Source organism: Hevea brasiliensis, chromosome 3 (assembly GCF_030052815.1).
Source record: "Hevea brasiliensis isolate MT/VB/25A 57/8 chromosome 3, ASM3005281v1, whole genome shotgun sequence".
Taxonomy (NCBI): Eukaryota; Viridiplantae; Streptophyta; class Magnoliopsida; order Malpighiales; family Euphorbiaceae; genus Hevea; species Hevea brasiliensis.
The window spans coordinates 5,863,042-5,876,195 of NC_079495.1; the positions used below are offsets into that span (position 1 = coordinate 5,863,042).

At 30.5% G+C, this 13,154-nt stretch overlaps 1 protein-coding gene across 2 annotated transcripts; it reads right to left on the reverse strand.

The window, feature by feature from the left end:
- Positions 1-3,653: 3,653 nt before the first annotated feature.
- Positions 3,654-10,434, reverse strand: LOC110647965 (ABC transporter G family member 22). 2 transcript variants are annotated; one of them, XM_021802028.2, is made up of 11 exons: positions 10,277-10,434; positions 9,319-9,708; positions 7,484-7,554; positions 6,563-6,798; positions 6,300-6,455; positions 6,037-6,220; positions 5,650-5,958; positions 5,231-5,518; positions 4,857-5,141; positions 4,649-4,756; positions 3,654-4,295 (listed from the first exon to the last, which is right to left on the reverse strand). In XM_021802028.2, the coding sequence occupies exons 2-11, from the start codon at positions 9,695-9,697 to the stop codon at positions 4,083-4,085; spliced, it is 2,229 nt and encodes a 742-aa protein (XP_021657720.2). In that variant the 5' UTR covers positions 9,698-9,708; positions 10,277-10,434; the 3' UTR covers positions 3,654-4,082. The 2 variants fall into 2 exon arrangements, with proteins under 2 accessions (XP_021657720.2, XP_057999686.1); XM_058143703.1 differs by having other exon boundaries at positions 3,654-4,538.
- Positions 10,435-13,154: the final 2,720 nt, after the last annotated feature.

Genomic DNA, 13,154 nt, shown 5'->3' on the forward strand with positions numbered 1-13,154 from the left:
TTTAGTGCTACACTTAAAGAGAGAGCATATTAAAAAGTGAGAAACAAAGCTTCCATAGTGGCATGCTATGTCATCATATAACTGGTAAACTAGCTGTAGGAGGTTACATTGTGTTTACTGTTGCATTTTTTTATGTTGAAGGTTTTCTGTTGCAATTTAAAATTCAAGTATCTTACAATTACATACTATAAAGTTTGGATACCATCAGTGTAATTTATCCAATTTTTCTATGTTTTGGTAAATTATGTATTACTCTCATGTATGTACACCATTATTTATAATGAGATAGTTTTTTTTTTTTTAAATTTAAGGTAAAAATATTTTAATACACCATTTTTTTAGTACACTAAGTATATCAAATAATTTATTGTTTTGATAAAGCATAAGAGATTTTCATATGTAGATACTTCTACAGTTCTACTTAGGCCTGATAAGTAGGCTAAATCAAATTAAAACTAAGGATGCCAAGAAATCATATTTTTTTCAGGATATTTAATCTTAGCAAACCTATTAAAACAGATTTTTATTGTATATAATTGAATTTAATATAGATTCGAGTATTATAAATAATACTCATATTGAGATTTGGGTTTTATGCATTAGGTACCTATTATATGAATTCGTTTATATAAATAATTAATTAAATATAACATGTATATTTTTATTATAATATTGATATATATTCAATATAATATCTTAAATAAATAGAATTAAAAAATTTTATAGAATTATAAAATTTTTTAAATATAAGTTATTAATAAAAATATATTTATCTTGAAATTATTAATTAAAATAAGGAAAATTATTATTTGGTCTCTCTAGTTGAATGAAATTAACTACTTAGTCCTTATATTTTGAAAAATCATTATTTAATTCCTATATTTTGCCTATATTAAACTTTTTAGTGCATCTTTTAAATTAATTTTCTATTAATCAATGAATTTTAATGCCAATTAAAATACTATTTAGTCTCTCTATTTTAGTGAAACTTATTAGTCGGTCCCTATATTTTAAAAGACACAATATTTTGAAACATATATTTCTGAATGAAAATAGAAATTTCATCATGTGGATGCTAAATCTAAATTTATATTTTTTCTAAAAATTGTTTAAGTATTTTCTTTCAATCTTTTAGGTGTAATTTTTGTGCTTTCTCTATTGAAGAACAATTTTTTTTGGATTATCATTATTATTTGGAGATATATGAGAATTGATTAACCTTTTTGGATAGATGGCTTGTGCTATTTTCTATTAAAAGATGAAAAATATAAAGAAAATGAATGGAGAAGATGTGGGTTTAGAGGGAAAGAAATAAGCGAGGTGTTGCGATCCATCAAAATTCCTTGTGGATATGGATCTGTAAAATAAAAATAAATGGGTTAAAGATTCATCAGGTATGGACTCGGTGAGACTCTTCAAGCACAAGTTAGAGCTAGTACGAAAGAATAGTTTATTAGATTGATTAGGGAGAAAAAACATACCTCCATAGATGATCTGATATCTTTATATAGAATATATATAATGATTGGTTATGATAAGTCAATTATGTAATTATATAGATACTATTAGCAAGCATAATTACAAGATTATATTTCTATTTATAGTGCATAATTATAGGCATTGTTATATTTGACAATTCCACCAAAATTATTTATTTTTAATCAAAATTCTTTCTTTTTATTGAATAGATCTTACAATGATTAAACCGACTTAATGAATCTTATAGTTTGAACCATTAAATATGATTAGAGTAATGAGTTATTCAAAAACTCGAGTTATTAGGTCAAGTGTATATATATGAGGATAAGAAAGAAATAAAAGGAAGAAGGTTAAGACAATTTTATTATAAAAAAATAATTAGAGGTTCAAAGAGTTAATGGGTTCTAACTTTTTTTTTTTCAACTTAGTTTTACTAAAATAAAATGATGAAATAATAGTCTAAATAACATTAAAATTTATAAACTAACAGAAAAATGATGGAAGAACTAAACAGTTTAACAAATTAAAAAAAGAGGCTAAATATTTTTTTTTTCTAACTTGAAAAACTAAATAAGTTTCATTAAAATGTAAAGATTAAATAGTAATTTTATCAAAAATATATTAATTTAAATGGATTCAGATATTATTTGGATAATAATAATAATCAGGTCTCGGATGGATTGAAGTAATTTAGAATGAATTTGAATAGTATAAATATTAATTTAGTTTGAATTTTAATAAAGTGATTTTTATGAGTATTCTATCCGATTGCTCTGAAATTAGTAATTTTAATTTAAAGTTTAGAGGATTTGAAATCTTAAAATATCATAATTTCAATTTTGATTATATTAAATCTAATTATTGCATTTTTAAATTTTTATTTTTTTAAAAAAAATTAATTTTAGTTTAGAATAAAATAAATTCCAATTTAAAAATAATTTTAATCCATTTAATTTTAATTTTATTTTAAATTAAATTGATTCTTTCAATTATGAATACATCCTTAACTGGATGAATTTTTAATTCTAAGTCCAGAGTAGGGTGTCCATTTGAATTGAAATTTTCAAAATTAAATTAAATTAAAATTATTTATTGCTTATTATTTATAATCAAATTAATATAAAAGATAATATATAATTTATATTATTATTTAATAAATAATAAAAATATTTTTATAATATTTTTATTTATAAAAAACAAAAATATAATATCTTTTGTTTAATTATCATTTTATTGAGACTTAAACTTATGATCTTCGGTTCTATTTACTTATGAATGACCTGTGATATATGATGGAATGTTTGCAGCTTATGATATCTTTTGAGTTTATCAAATAACCTGTTTCACATGAAAATGAAACTTGCAGGTTATCGATGGTCTTCACTGTGCTGGGGACAACTGCTTTCCAGGGCAGAGCGTAATAGCTGTAGCCTTTTCAGGAGTGTGTGCTCATCGAATAGCAGCTGACATTGGTAAGCTAGAGGCCATTTTCATATCTAAAATAAGTTATAATATACTGCCTGGAATGATTCTGCTGTTCATCTATTAGATCAAGATTAGGTCAGAGAATAAACAGAAATTTTAATTTAGAAACAAGCTCATTCCATTGGAAAACTTTCCTATTGCTTTCCTGGTCAACATCATTTTGTGTTGTCTGTTACCTTAAGGTGCAAGCATGGAAAACTGAATCATTACTTATTGGTGTGGCCCCAAGGAGGAAAAAAGAAGAAAAAAAGAAACTGACTAGTTTTCTCCTCCCCCTGTTCACTTTCTTTTATTTCAGGACTGGAGGAAAATTCCCCTGTACTGGATGCAGCTCTCCTTCAATTTCTTGGCTGGCCAAGCTAACGGGCAAAGTGAATAACACAACTTACAGTGTGACATATTTGTCTGAGGATAATTGCTGAATGACAATTGAAGTCAGGTATCCTGATATGTCAACTTATAACAAATTTCCACAATTTCCACACTCGAATCATCTTCTATATTACTCATTCACATGTCCCTTAGGCTGCATCAACATGCACAGAGCTGTATAGCAGTATTTATTTCTCTCCATTTTATTTTATTTTATTTTATTTTATTTTTCCTTCATTTTTTCTTCTCCTTCCGGCGGTTCTAATGTACATGCATCAAAGTTGTGGCCCTGCAAATTTTCTAGGAAAGAAATTCACTAAGTTCAAGCTCAATAAAGTTTTCATTTCTAACACTTCAGAAGTACAATCATCAAAATCAATTAATATGGATGACTGATGTTTAGTTAAGTTTCATAAATGTCACATCATTGCATATAAATAATATAAAAAGACCAGCTGGTGAAAATGAGCTTCTGGTGTTGTCATTGCATTTCTAAGTATTCTCCAAAGAAAAATCCTCTTACCTTCTCATATGCCTAAGATAGTTTGTAATGTTCCTATTGAAGCTATTAGGACGCACAGAACATCCTGGAAGCAGAAATCCCGATGGTTCCTTGCCAGTTTCCCTTAAAAACCTATCCTGGAATGTGAGCTTTCACAAGATAGCTCTTCTAGCAGTCAGACTCGGAATTGGGGGATAGTGCTCCAGATTTGTGTTCCTCTGAAGTTTTCAGGCTATTAGGATCCTCAATTAAGCTTCATCTTCCGTAAAGAAATGTATGCCAGGAGACGGTAGCCAAAAACCATGGCCACCAAGGCACTTACTTCCATTAAACCATTGTCCATTCTCATTCCTTTGATGGGGGGCGACATATGCTCGTATTGCACCTTGAGAAGAAGTTTGTAAGTGTGATAGTTGAAAGACATATAGCGGATCCAAGCAACGAATATTGGAACTTTCTGCAAAAGGAAGAGAAGACTATGTATTAACTATTACATTTTCTATAACTGAATGCCAATCCAAGCTTGAGAAAATGTGGAGTCAGCATTTATTTTGGGAGAGATAGTGTTTCCCTTTTTCCCTGAAAGAATACACTTCACCCTTGACCATTTTATGCTCTGATGAAACTTCAATATTGGATGTTGAGTAATTTTCCCTATTGTGCAAATGGGATCTGGTGAAATGCACCGGGTGTTGCGAATCTATAATCGAATTATTATAAGAAAATTCATTCAAATTATTGATTAAAAACTGGGTAATTTGAATAATTAATGTAGATTATGAACTATAATCAGATTGTCCATGTTTTTACCTTCACAAAGTATCCTCCAGCCAGCATAAAGGTCATCACAGTTACTGAAGCAAGTGTTGTAGCCTTCTTCAAGTCCATTAATGTAGCTCCAATAGCTAGTCCAAGTCCCTGCTGCCATTAAAGCCATCCTTGGTTAAATACACTAATCAGGTTTGAATGTTTGGGTATATATTTCACTTTCTTTATTGCTGTTCCCAGAAAGGTTTACCTGAGCAGCAACAATACAGAGGAAAACAGTTAGCAGGCTGAGGAAAAAGGGACCAGCACTCATTCTCAAGCCTGCCATGAAATAGACAACGACAAGGAAAAGTACTGGCAGTATCAGATCAAGTGGAAGATCGCTTGTAGTCCTTGCCAAGAAATAAGCACTCAATCTATACATGTCTGCTGCACGTTCCTTATTAAGCATAGCTCTTTCTTGAGGGAATGTAAAGATGGCAGTGAAGACTGGAAAGAATCCCCAGAAAACAGCAATGAAGAAAAGCAGCCCTGCCTGCAATTAAACAAGGGTTAAGTTCCTTCAAGTTCTTGGGGTTGATTGTTCATGCATCCATAGAATCATACAGTGTCTTAATTGATTACCTGATCTTGCAGGCCTTTGGGGCTGTTACTCTCTGATTGCCACCATAGTAATCCCAAGATAATAGCAGTGGAAAGAACCTGGGTTATTCTCAACCAGCTAAAATAGTCATGTCTCCTTTCTTTGATTCCTCTACAGAATAATAAGGTATATTGTTCCCACCAGCTTGCTCCCCATTGTCGCTTCGGAGAAGACACTTTCAACTTCACTTCCTCATCAAGGGGTATAGGAACCATAAGTTTCTTCTTCTCATTTTCTGCAACTCGTGTCTCGTAGGCTTCCACAAGATACTGCAGGATACAGATATGAAACCATTATCTTGTTGACTAGTAGATAGTTTCTGCAAATTTAGGAGCAGCTAGCTAATTAAGAGTGTGTGTGTGTGTGTGTGTGTCTGTGTGTATAAGAGTACTGTAAGTACATCATGTACAACTGCAGGAGATGGCTTCCCATTTCTTGTTTCGTTGTCTGAATTCTCCATTTGCACTCGATCCTCCAATTCTGATGGTACAGAAACATCATTTATGTTTCCATTTGCAAGTTCTAGCAAGAACTCAGCTGGATTCATGGCAATAAGTGGGTTACAACCAACAGATGAGAAGTAGGGCATTGCTTCTGATGCTTTTCCAAAATAGAGCAAGCTTCCTTTCCCAAGAAGGATCAACTTGTCAAACTTGTGGAAGAGTCTACTTGATGGCTGGTGGATTGTTGTTATCACTGTTTTCCCTGCCTGCAGCCATCAGATTTTATGTTAATATTGTGAAGATCAGAAAGGAAAAGGAACTTCATTAATTGTACATATGTATACCTCTGCTATATCCTGCAACATCTGAACTATCCTTAAAGCAGTTGTGGAATCCAAGCCAGACGTTGGTTCATCAAGAAACAAAACAGAAGGGTTGATTATAATCTCATTTCCAATACACACTCTTTTCCTTTCCCCACCTGAAACGCCACGGACGAATGAGCCTCCAATCATGGTGTCTTGGCACCTGCATGCAGCAGATCAAGATTCTCATCTAGCAAGAATGAAATGAGCAATAATACCAATTTGTGATTATATATTTATACCTCTCCAAGCCTAGCTCATAGATGACATCTATGGCTCGTTTTTCCTTCTGTTCTTTTGTCAATGTCTTCGGCAATCGGAGGAGAGCTGCATATGTTAATGTTTCTTTCACTGTAAGGTGAGGAAACAAAACGTCGTCTTGAGTCACAAATCCTATCCTGCAGATTATTTCCAAGTCATATATGGTCCACAGGGAAAAAAAAAGTGATCAACTAAGCAATTTCCTTTGAACAAACGTCCTCCATTGTAAGATTGAAATGCTTACCTACTTTTTAGAAACTTGGAATATGGTTGGTCATTATAAGTGATTGAACCACCAACACCGGGCTGAATTAACCTGCCACCAAGCAGATTCAAGAGTGTTGTCTTTCCACTTCCTGAAGGTCCCATAAGTGCCAAGACTTGCCCTGGATTCACTGAACCAGTGATTCCATTCAAGATATACTTCTCCTCCGTCGATGTCATCCCCTTGTTAATCAACTTGTAAGTGACATCTGTGAACTGCAGAATATATTCCAAAATCAAGAACAAATATTTAACTGATCAGTAAATTTGTGGCAATTAACTGCATACTTCATAATATTCTAGTTATGTAGTAACTAACAATTGAAGGCTTAATAAACTTTCCGCAGTGGGCATAGTCCAGAGTATCTGTATATACTTGAACCTGGGAGACTCATGTTTGACTCCCCCCTCCCCAACATATAAAAATAAATAAATAAATAAAAAACTTTCTGTCCACACCCTTCTTTCCATAGCAAAGCATTACTTATGGGAGTACTCTTAAAGACTATTCAAAGATGCATATGGAAGGTAATTAAGATTCATTATTATTTCATGCAAGTTAGAAGAATTTAAGGTAGTTGATGATATTAATTCCATTTGTTTTGGGAAAGAAGGGAGAGTCTTGTACAAAATTATTATAAATGTGATACTAGATCATGAAACCCTGTCTGTACAAGACTGAACCTGACCATGCTAGCCATGTTCTATGGATCGCGTTGATTGCTACATTAGTCTCCTTCTTTGCCTGTCCAAATAGAATATGTATATGAAATCAATCCAAGGCACCATACCACATTGAAGATACCAGTGCATGCTCTTGGACAATGAAGAAGAAGATACAGCCATATCTATATATAATGGCCTGCATGCCAGGCAATGAGATAGCTATTATATTATATACCTTGAGAAAAATCGGCAAGGTGGGTTCTGTTTGAAACTTCGGTTTCCTCGTCCCAGCTTCAAGATCCTCAGCTGCAACAGCCATAGACATATGTGTGTATATCCTTTTTGGGCAAACAAATAACTATGCAATGAATTAAAACTTTGGTATATAAAGAAAAACTAGCTAGCTAACGATCAGGATACAATGCTGTCAATAATCTGATAATTGAATGACCAGGTAATTGATTTTTTTTTTCCGGAATGATATTTCTTTACAAATACATGGTTGCAAATTCAAGTTTCCCCACAAATAATGATCAATCAGTCATATATAACAGTGCTGTAGCGTCATTATAAGGATTCAAATCGTTGTCACAGGAAAGAAAACGAAAGAGAAGAAACAAAAGTGCTGAAATCTATTTTCAAATAATTCATAATTGATTTAGGTGAGAGTTTAGCCAAGACGATTGGAGAAATAATAAAAAACCTAATGAAGTTACACCCTAGCTACTAGCGACCAAGAAATTAACTAAGAAATCAAGCCAGTTTGACTGTTGAAGAGGGTTGGGGTCCAATATTCCCCATTATTTGTCTTCCACTTTAAAGGTAGCTTCACCTACATTTGAAATTAGGATCCCATTTGTATGACTTAATTGTCGTTTCTTGCAATATATATCTCTAGTCAAAATTCATGCCGGACTTATGGGAAAAACTTCTCTACACATTGAAAAATTTTAGAATACTAATAGTTGAAACAATTGTATGCACAATAGTTGTATCATAATTATTAATTATGATGAGTTTTATGTGAATCTCATTATAATCAATAGTCAAGATTGATTGTTATACATATAATAATTGCACCTAATAATTTCTTTCAAGTTTCATGATTTATAATATATCTTGAATCAATTTTGGTAAAAATTTTGTTAGAAAATTTAATTTTTTTATATTATATTTTATTTTGTCTAATATTTTTAACAAGAGCTTTTTTTTCATAAGAACACCAAAACACTTTTTTTTTATATATATATTTAAAATTTTTTAATTTACATAAATGTGTTAGTATAAGTGTGCATGAATTTTCAATTATAAAATTAAATAAAAATATAAATTCAGTAATTAGGATTTTCAATTTTTGTTTGGGTACCTACACACTAATTCCAAATTACAATAAAATGGGCAATAAAAGACACCACAGCCCACTAGAGAAAATGGAACAAACAGCACTCATGAGAGCAACAGTTTTTATATATTATTATATAAAGAATATATTTTTTTTAAATAATTATGGGCAAAATTAAAATGCAACAGGTGTTAAAGATTGAAAATTTAGGATCTATTTAACATTGCTTGAAAATTGTATTTTTAAAATATATTTATTAAAAAATTTTAAAATTAAATTTAATAAATTTTAATTATAAAATATTAATAAAATAATTTTTTTAAACTGAGCACTTGATCAAGGATGGAAAAGAAGGGCCCACTTTTTACATTTTTGCAAGTGGTTGTCAATTGCCAAATGCAAATATGTCTTCATTTTCTTTTTAAAGTAATTAACTGGCTGTTTCTGTTCTTGTTATTTTTTGGTGTATTCCTTCCATCAGAAAGTTGGTAAACTTAACTAGCTACCTTCCCAATTGCTCATTGTTTTCCAATCATTATACCTTTACTTTTGTCAATAAAAACCCAAATATATTATTAAATTATATTATATTTTTTTAATTTTTTATCATTAATTTTTTAAAATTATACTATCTTTTATTTTTGAATAATGATTTGCTTCAAATTAGTACTAGAAACTCAAATTATACTATATAATGTATAGTTGCATGAAATATGCAAATTACTTACGTATATCATCATCGCTAAACGACTTTGAGTCCGCGATCTCGTCCGGCGGCACCGTGAAGCCGGTGAAGGAGAAAGACAAGCCCAAGCTGGCACTAGAGGCTCGGCTTAAAGCTGCACCGCTGCTTACGTCATCCAAGTCAAACTTCATCTGTGCACTCCATGACTTCCTTATGTGTGTGTTCTTGCCACCTCCACCGCTCCGCCCTGGTGATGCCGCCATAATCTGCCGCTTGCTGGACTTCCTCGACAATGTCCCACTTCCTTCCGACACTCCTCCACCCACCTCATTCGTCGGGGGAGATTTAAAATCCGCCGCCACCGTCTCCACTAGTTGGTCCGATTTTGTTCTCACTAAACTAGAAGCGCTTGTTTTCTCCATGCTACAATCTTCTGCATGAAAAATGAAATTAAATCATTAAATATAAACCTGAGACTTCATCAACTTATTAAGAACCCAAAAGTAAAGAAAAAAGACTGTTCTTCTGTCGTAGAGCGAGAATATATACAAACTCATGATTTTCTATATCATAAATTGCAATTTCAAAAAAAAAATTATTTATAAATGACTGGTTTTGGAGGTTGCCACACCATCTCCATCTGTTGGATGATGAACTAGCCAAGTTTAAAAAGAAAAGAAGAAAAAGGTTATTATATGGCATATATTTGTAATATCATTAAAATGAACTAAGAAGTTACTGAATATTTAACTAGCAGAAGGGCTTCAAAGTAACAAGAAACAGCATCTTGAAATGGAAAATGGAGAAGAAAGACAGAAACATGCTTGTTGAGCAAAATCCAATATCCCTTTCTCTCTTCTTGGCAAGATAACAAGACAAAGAAAGAAAGAAAGAAAGAAAGAAAGATCACTGAAGCAAAATAAGAGGGACAAAAGAAAAAGAAACAGAGAAAAATTCATCACCGACAATCAGTTAGAAGATGATGATCAGATCAGTCATACCTTTTGCTTCTTTACTTTTGTATTTTGTTTGCTGTTAATCAAAAAGGTGAAGGATCACTATAGCTATAACGAACTAAGGAGAAGATCAAAGTTGCTGATCTTCAACTGCAGCAACCCCATATGGTGCAACCACTAATTATAGGGTGCAATTAAGAAGGCACTCTTTGCTTTTCCAAAAATACCCCTGAAATCGTATAAAATTTACAACATTGACTTAGCACGTACATACAAATCCCATAAATGATAAAATTGTGAAAATAACTAGACTTAAGGAGCACATTTGATGGCGGTAATGTGAACATCAGGGTTCAGTGAGTACTATGCCATCCTAACCGTACACGTGTTCGGACAGTACTTTTTGTACCTGAGATCACTGGGGTTAAAATGGGGTTTTGGAAGTCAATTGGGAAACTTTTAAAATTAAATGTTGTTTAACGTTATTAGGTGAATTTTGAAAAAAGACTAACAATACCATACAGCTGAGCCCTTTAAGTCCTATTCTGTGCTGCAATCAGAGGACCTGCGTGCATGTCACAATTTTATTTGAGGCTTTCCATCTTTCTCACATTGCCCATTTGGGAGGGAAAGTAAATTTTTGGAATTTTCCAGGAATCATGTGCCATGCAAGAGTTTTTTTTTTTTCTTTTATTTTCTTTTTCCAAATTATATATGTATATATTATATCTCTATTTTGATACAGAAATATAATTATTCAAGTGAAGATAATAACAATAAGCTTTAATTTCAAATTAATTAGGGTTGATTGTAACTTTTTCATCAATTTTATTAAGAATTCTCGATTACATAATAGAGTCATCCCACTCCTCCATTTCATTTATCTTATGATCCTATGAGCTATATATTGATTTAAAACTCAATTCTTTTATGTGATAAGGCTCAGATATTTAAGTTAATTGTATCTTAATACTAAAAATTCATCCAAATGAATCTCACCTTCATTCGTTCTATGCGAGTTAAACTTATATTTTATGTATTCTGTCTTACTTCTAATTAGCATAAGATATATATATATTGATTTTAGTATTTATCTGAATTAAATTTTTTTATATCATTATATATGCAAGCACTTTATATAATTATACTGATTTATTGAAATTAAAAAAAAAAAACAAATGGAAATTGTCGAAATAGAAGTTGAAGGATGGAATATAGAATATGCTTGTTACTTAAAATTAATGCTCATGGACTTATACATATGTAAATACAAAATATAGAAAAATGCATGACTTGTTTACGTCCCAAAAGAAAATGGTCACCATATAAGATTTCTTCATCACAAAAATACATAAATTTTATAAAACAAAAGGAAAGGGTGGCAATGGCAATTAAGCCAGCCGACACTTATATTGTCCACGCTCTTGTCCTTATTGTCCTTAAGCTTAAAAGGCCATTCCCATTCTTACATATTTTAATCTTTGAGTAATTAATATATATATATATTATTGAGTCATTTTCAAGAGGGTAAGATTTTAAATTTAATTTCAATATAAAAAATATATATTTTTTTTTAATTTTTTATATATTTTTAGCTAAATACGTAAATTAACATATATTTTATATAAAAATATTTAATAACACTCTTAATTTTAAAAATATCTCATGTCATCGCCCTTAAGTTTAATAATTTAATAAATTTAAGAAAGTTGAATATTTGAGTACATAAATTAACTCTTACCTTTATTAAAAAAATATATAATAACATTCTTAATTAATTTGATCTCTCCTTTAATTTTGATATTAATTAATTTTGATATTAATTAAGATTGTAAGGTTCACTTTTTTTTTTCTTGTAAAAATTGAGATGTGAAATGGAAAGTTTTTAAATATTATACTCTTATTTAGAATGTACAATTTTATAAAAATTTAATTTAATTAATTTTTTTATTAATTTTTATTTTTTTAATGAAAGAATTTATTTTTTTTAATTTAAAAATTTTTTTACTTAAAAAAATAGAAATTAAATATAATTTTTTTTATAAATAATTTATTTTAATAAGTGATTATGATATTATTAAAATTTTTTAAATAAAAATTAAAAAGTTAAAATATGCTTTTGCATTTTGTTTTTTATTTTTTCATCAAACACAATGATCGTGATTGTCAATGATAAAGGTCTAGATAAGGTTTGGATATGGCCATGGCATACGGGTTATGTATAGATGGAGTTAGTATAAAGGAAGAAGGGTAGAATGGTAAAAGTGCAGTAGAGCGATGAGTGGCTAATACTTGTCCTGAAATAGTTGTGGACAAAACAAAGTGGGCCCAACAGAACCTCGTTGTTGGTTCCTGATTAGCTGCTGTCTGTCTCTGTCTTTTGCTTTGCTTCCTTCATCTCACCACTCGACACGTGCCTCCTCTTTCCCTTCTTACTTTTTATTTATTTATTTATTTATCAGCAACATTTCTGTTTAATCCCCACTTCTCTTTCTATTACTATATTAGCCCTTTAGAACTCTCTAGTCTCAATACACTCAATTAAAAGAAAAATCATACGCATAATAATTTTATTATAATTATTGATACATTAATTTTAGTGAAAATAAAACCCAATTAAATAAGTATGAATTTAATTAATCTAATGTGATTGATGCAGTCTCAGGGTCACGTAAATATCACTTAATTGTAAATTACAGTGTAAATTATATTTATTAACGGACATAATATAAGATATTAAATTAATAAAAATTAAAATATATATATATATAATAAAGTTTTAAATTATTTTGCCATGAAATTGAATGTCTGGTAGTTAAATAGATTTCATGTGTCTCCCCTTAAGTTCAACCCTTCACTCAATCATGAAAGAATTAAAGTAATGGGGTCTAAGGTGGATCCAATTTATGGTGGAAAAACCATT

Coding starts and splice junctions, on each gene's coding strand:
- LOC110647965 (XM_021802028.2), bottom strand. CDS start 9,697: ATGGAGAAAACAAGCGCTTCTAGTTTAGTGAGAACAAAATCGGACCAA. Junction 7,555..9,318: donor GTTTAGCGATGATGATATAC/GTAAGTAATTTG, acceptor TGGCTGTTGCAG/CTGAGGATCTTGAAGCTGGG. Junction 6,221..6,299: donor TATGAGCTAGGCTTGGAGAG/GTATAAATATAT, acceptor TGCTGCATGCAG/GTGCCAAGACACCATGATTG.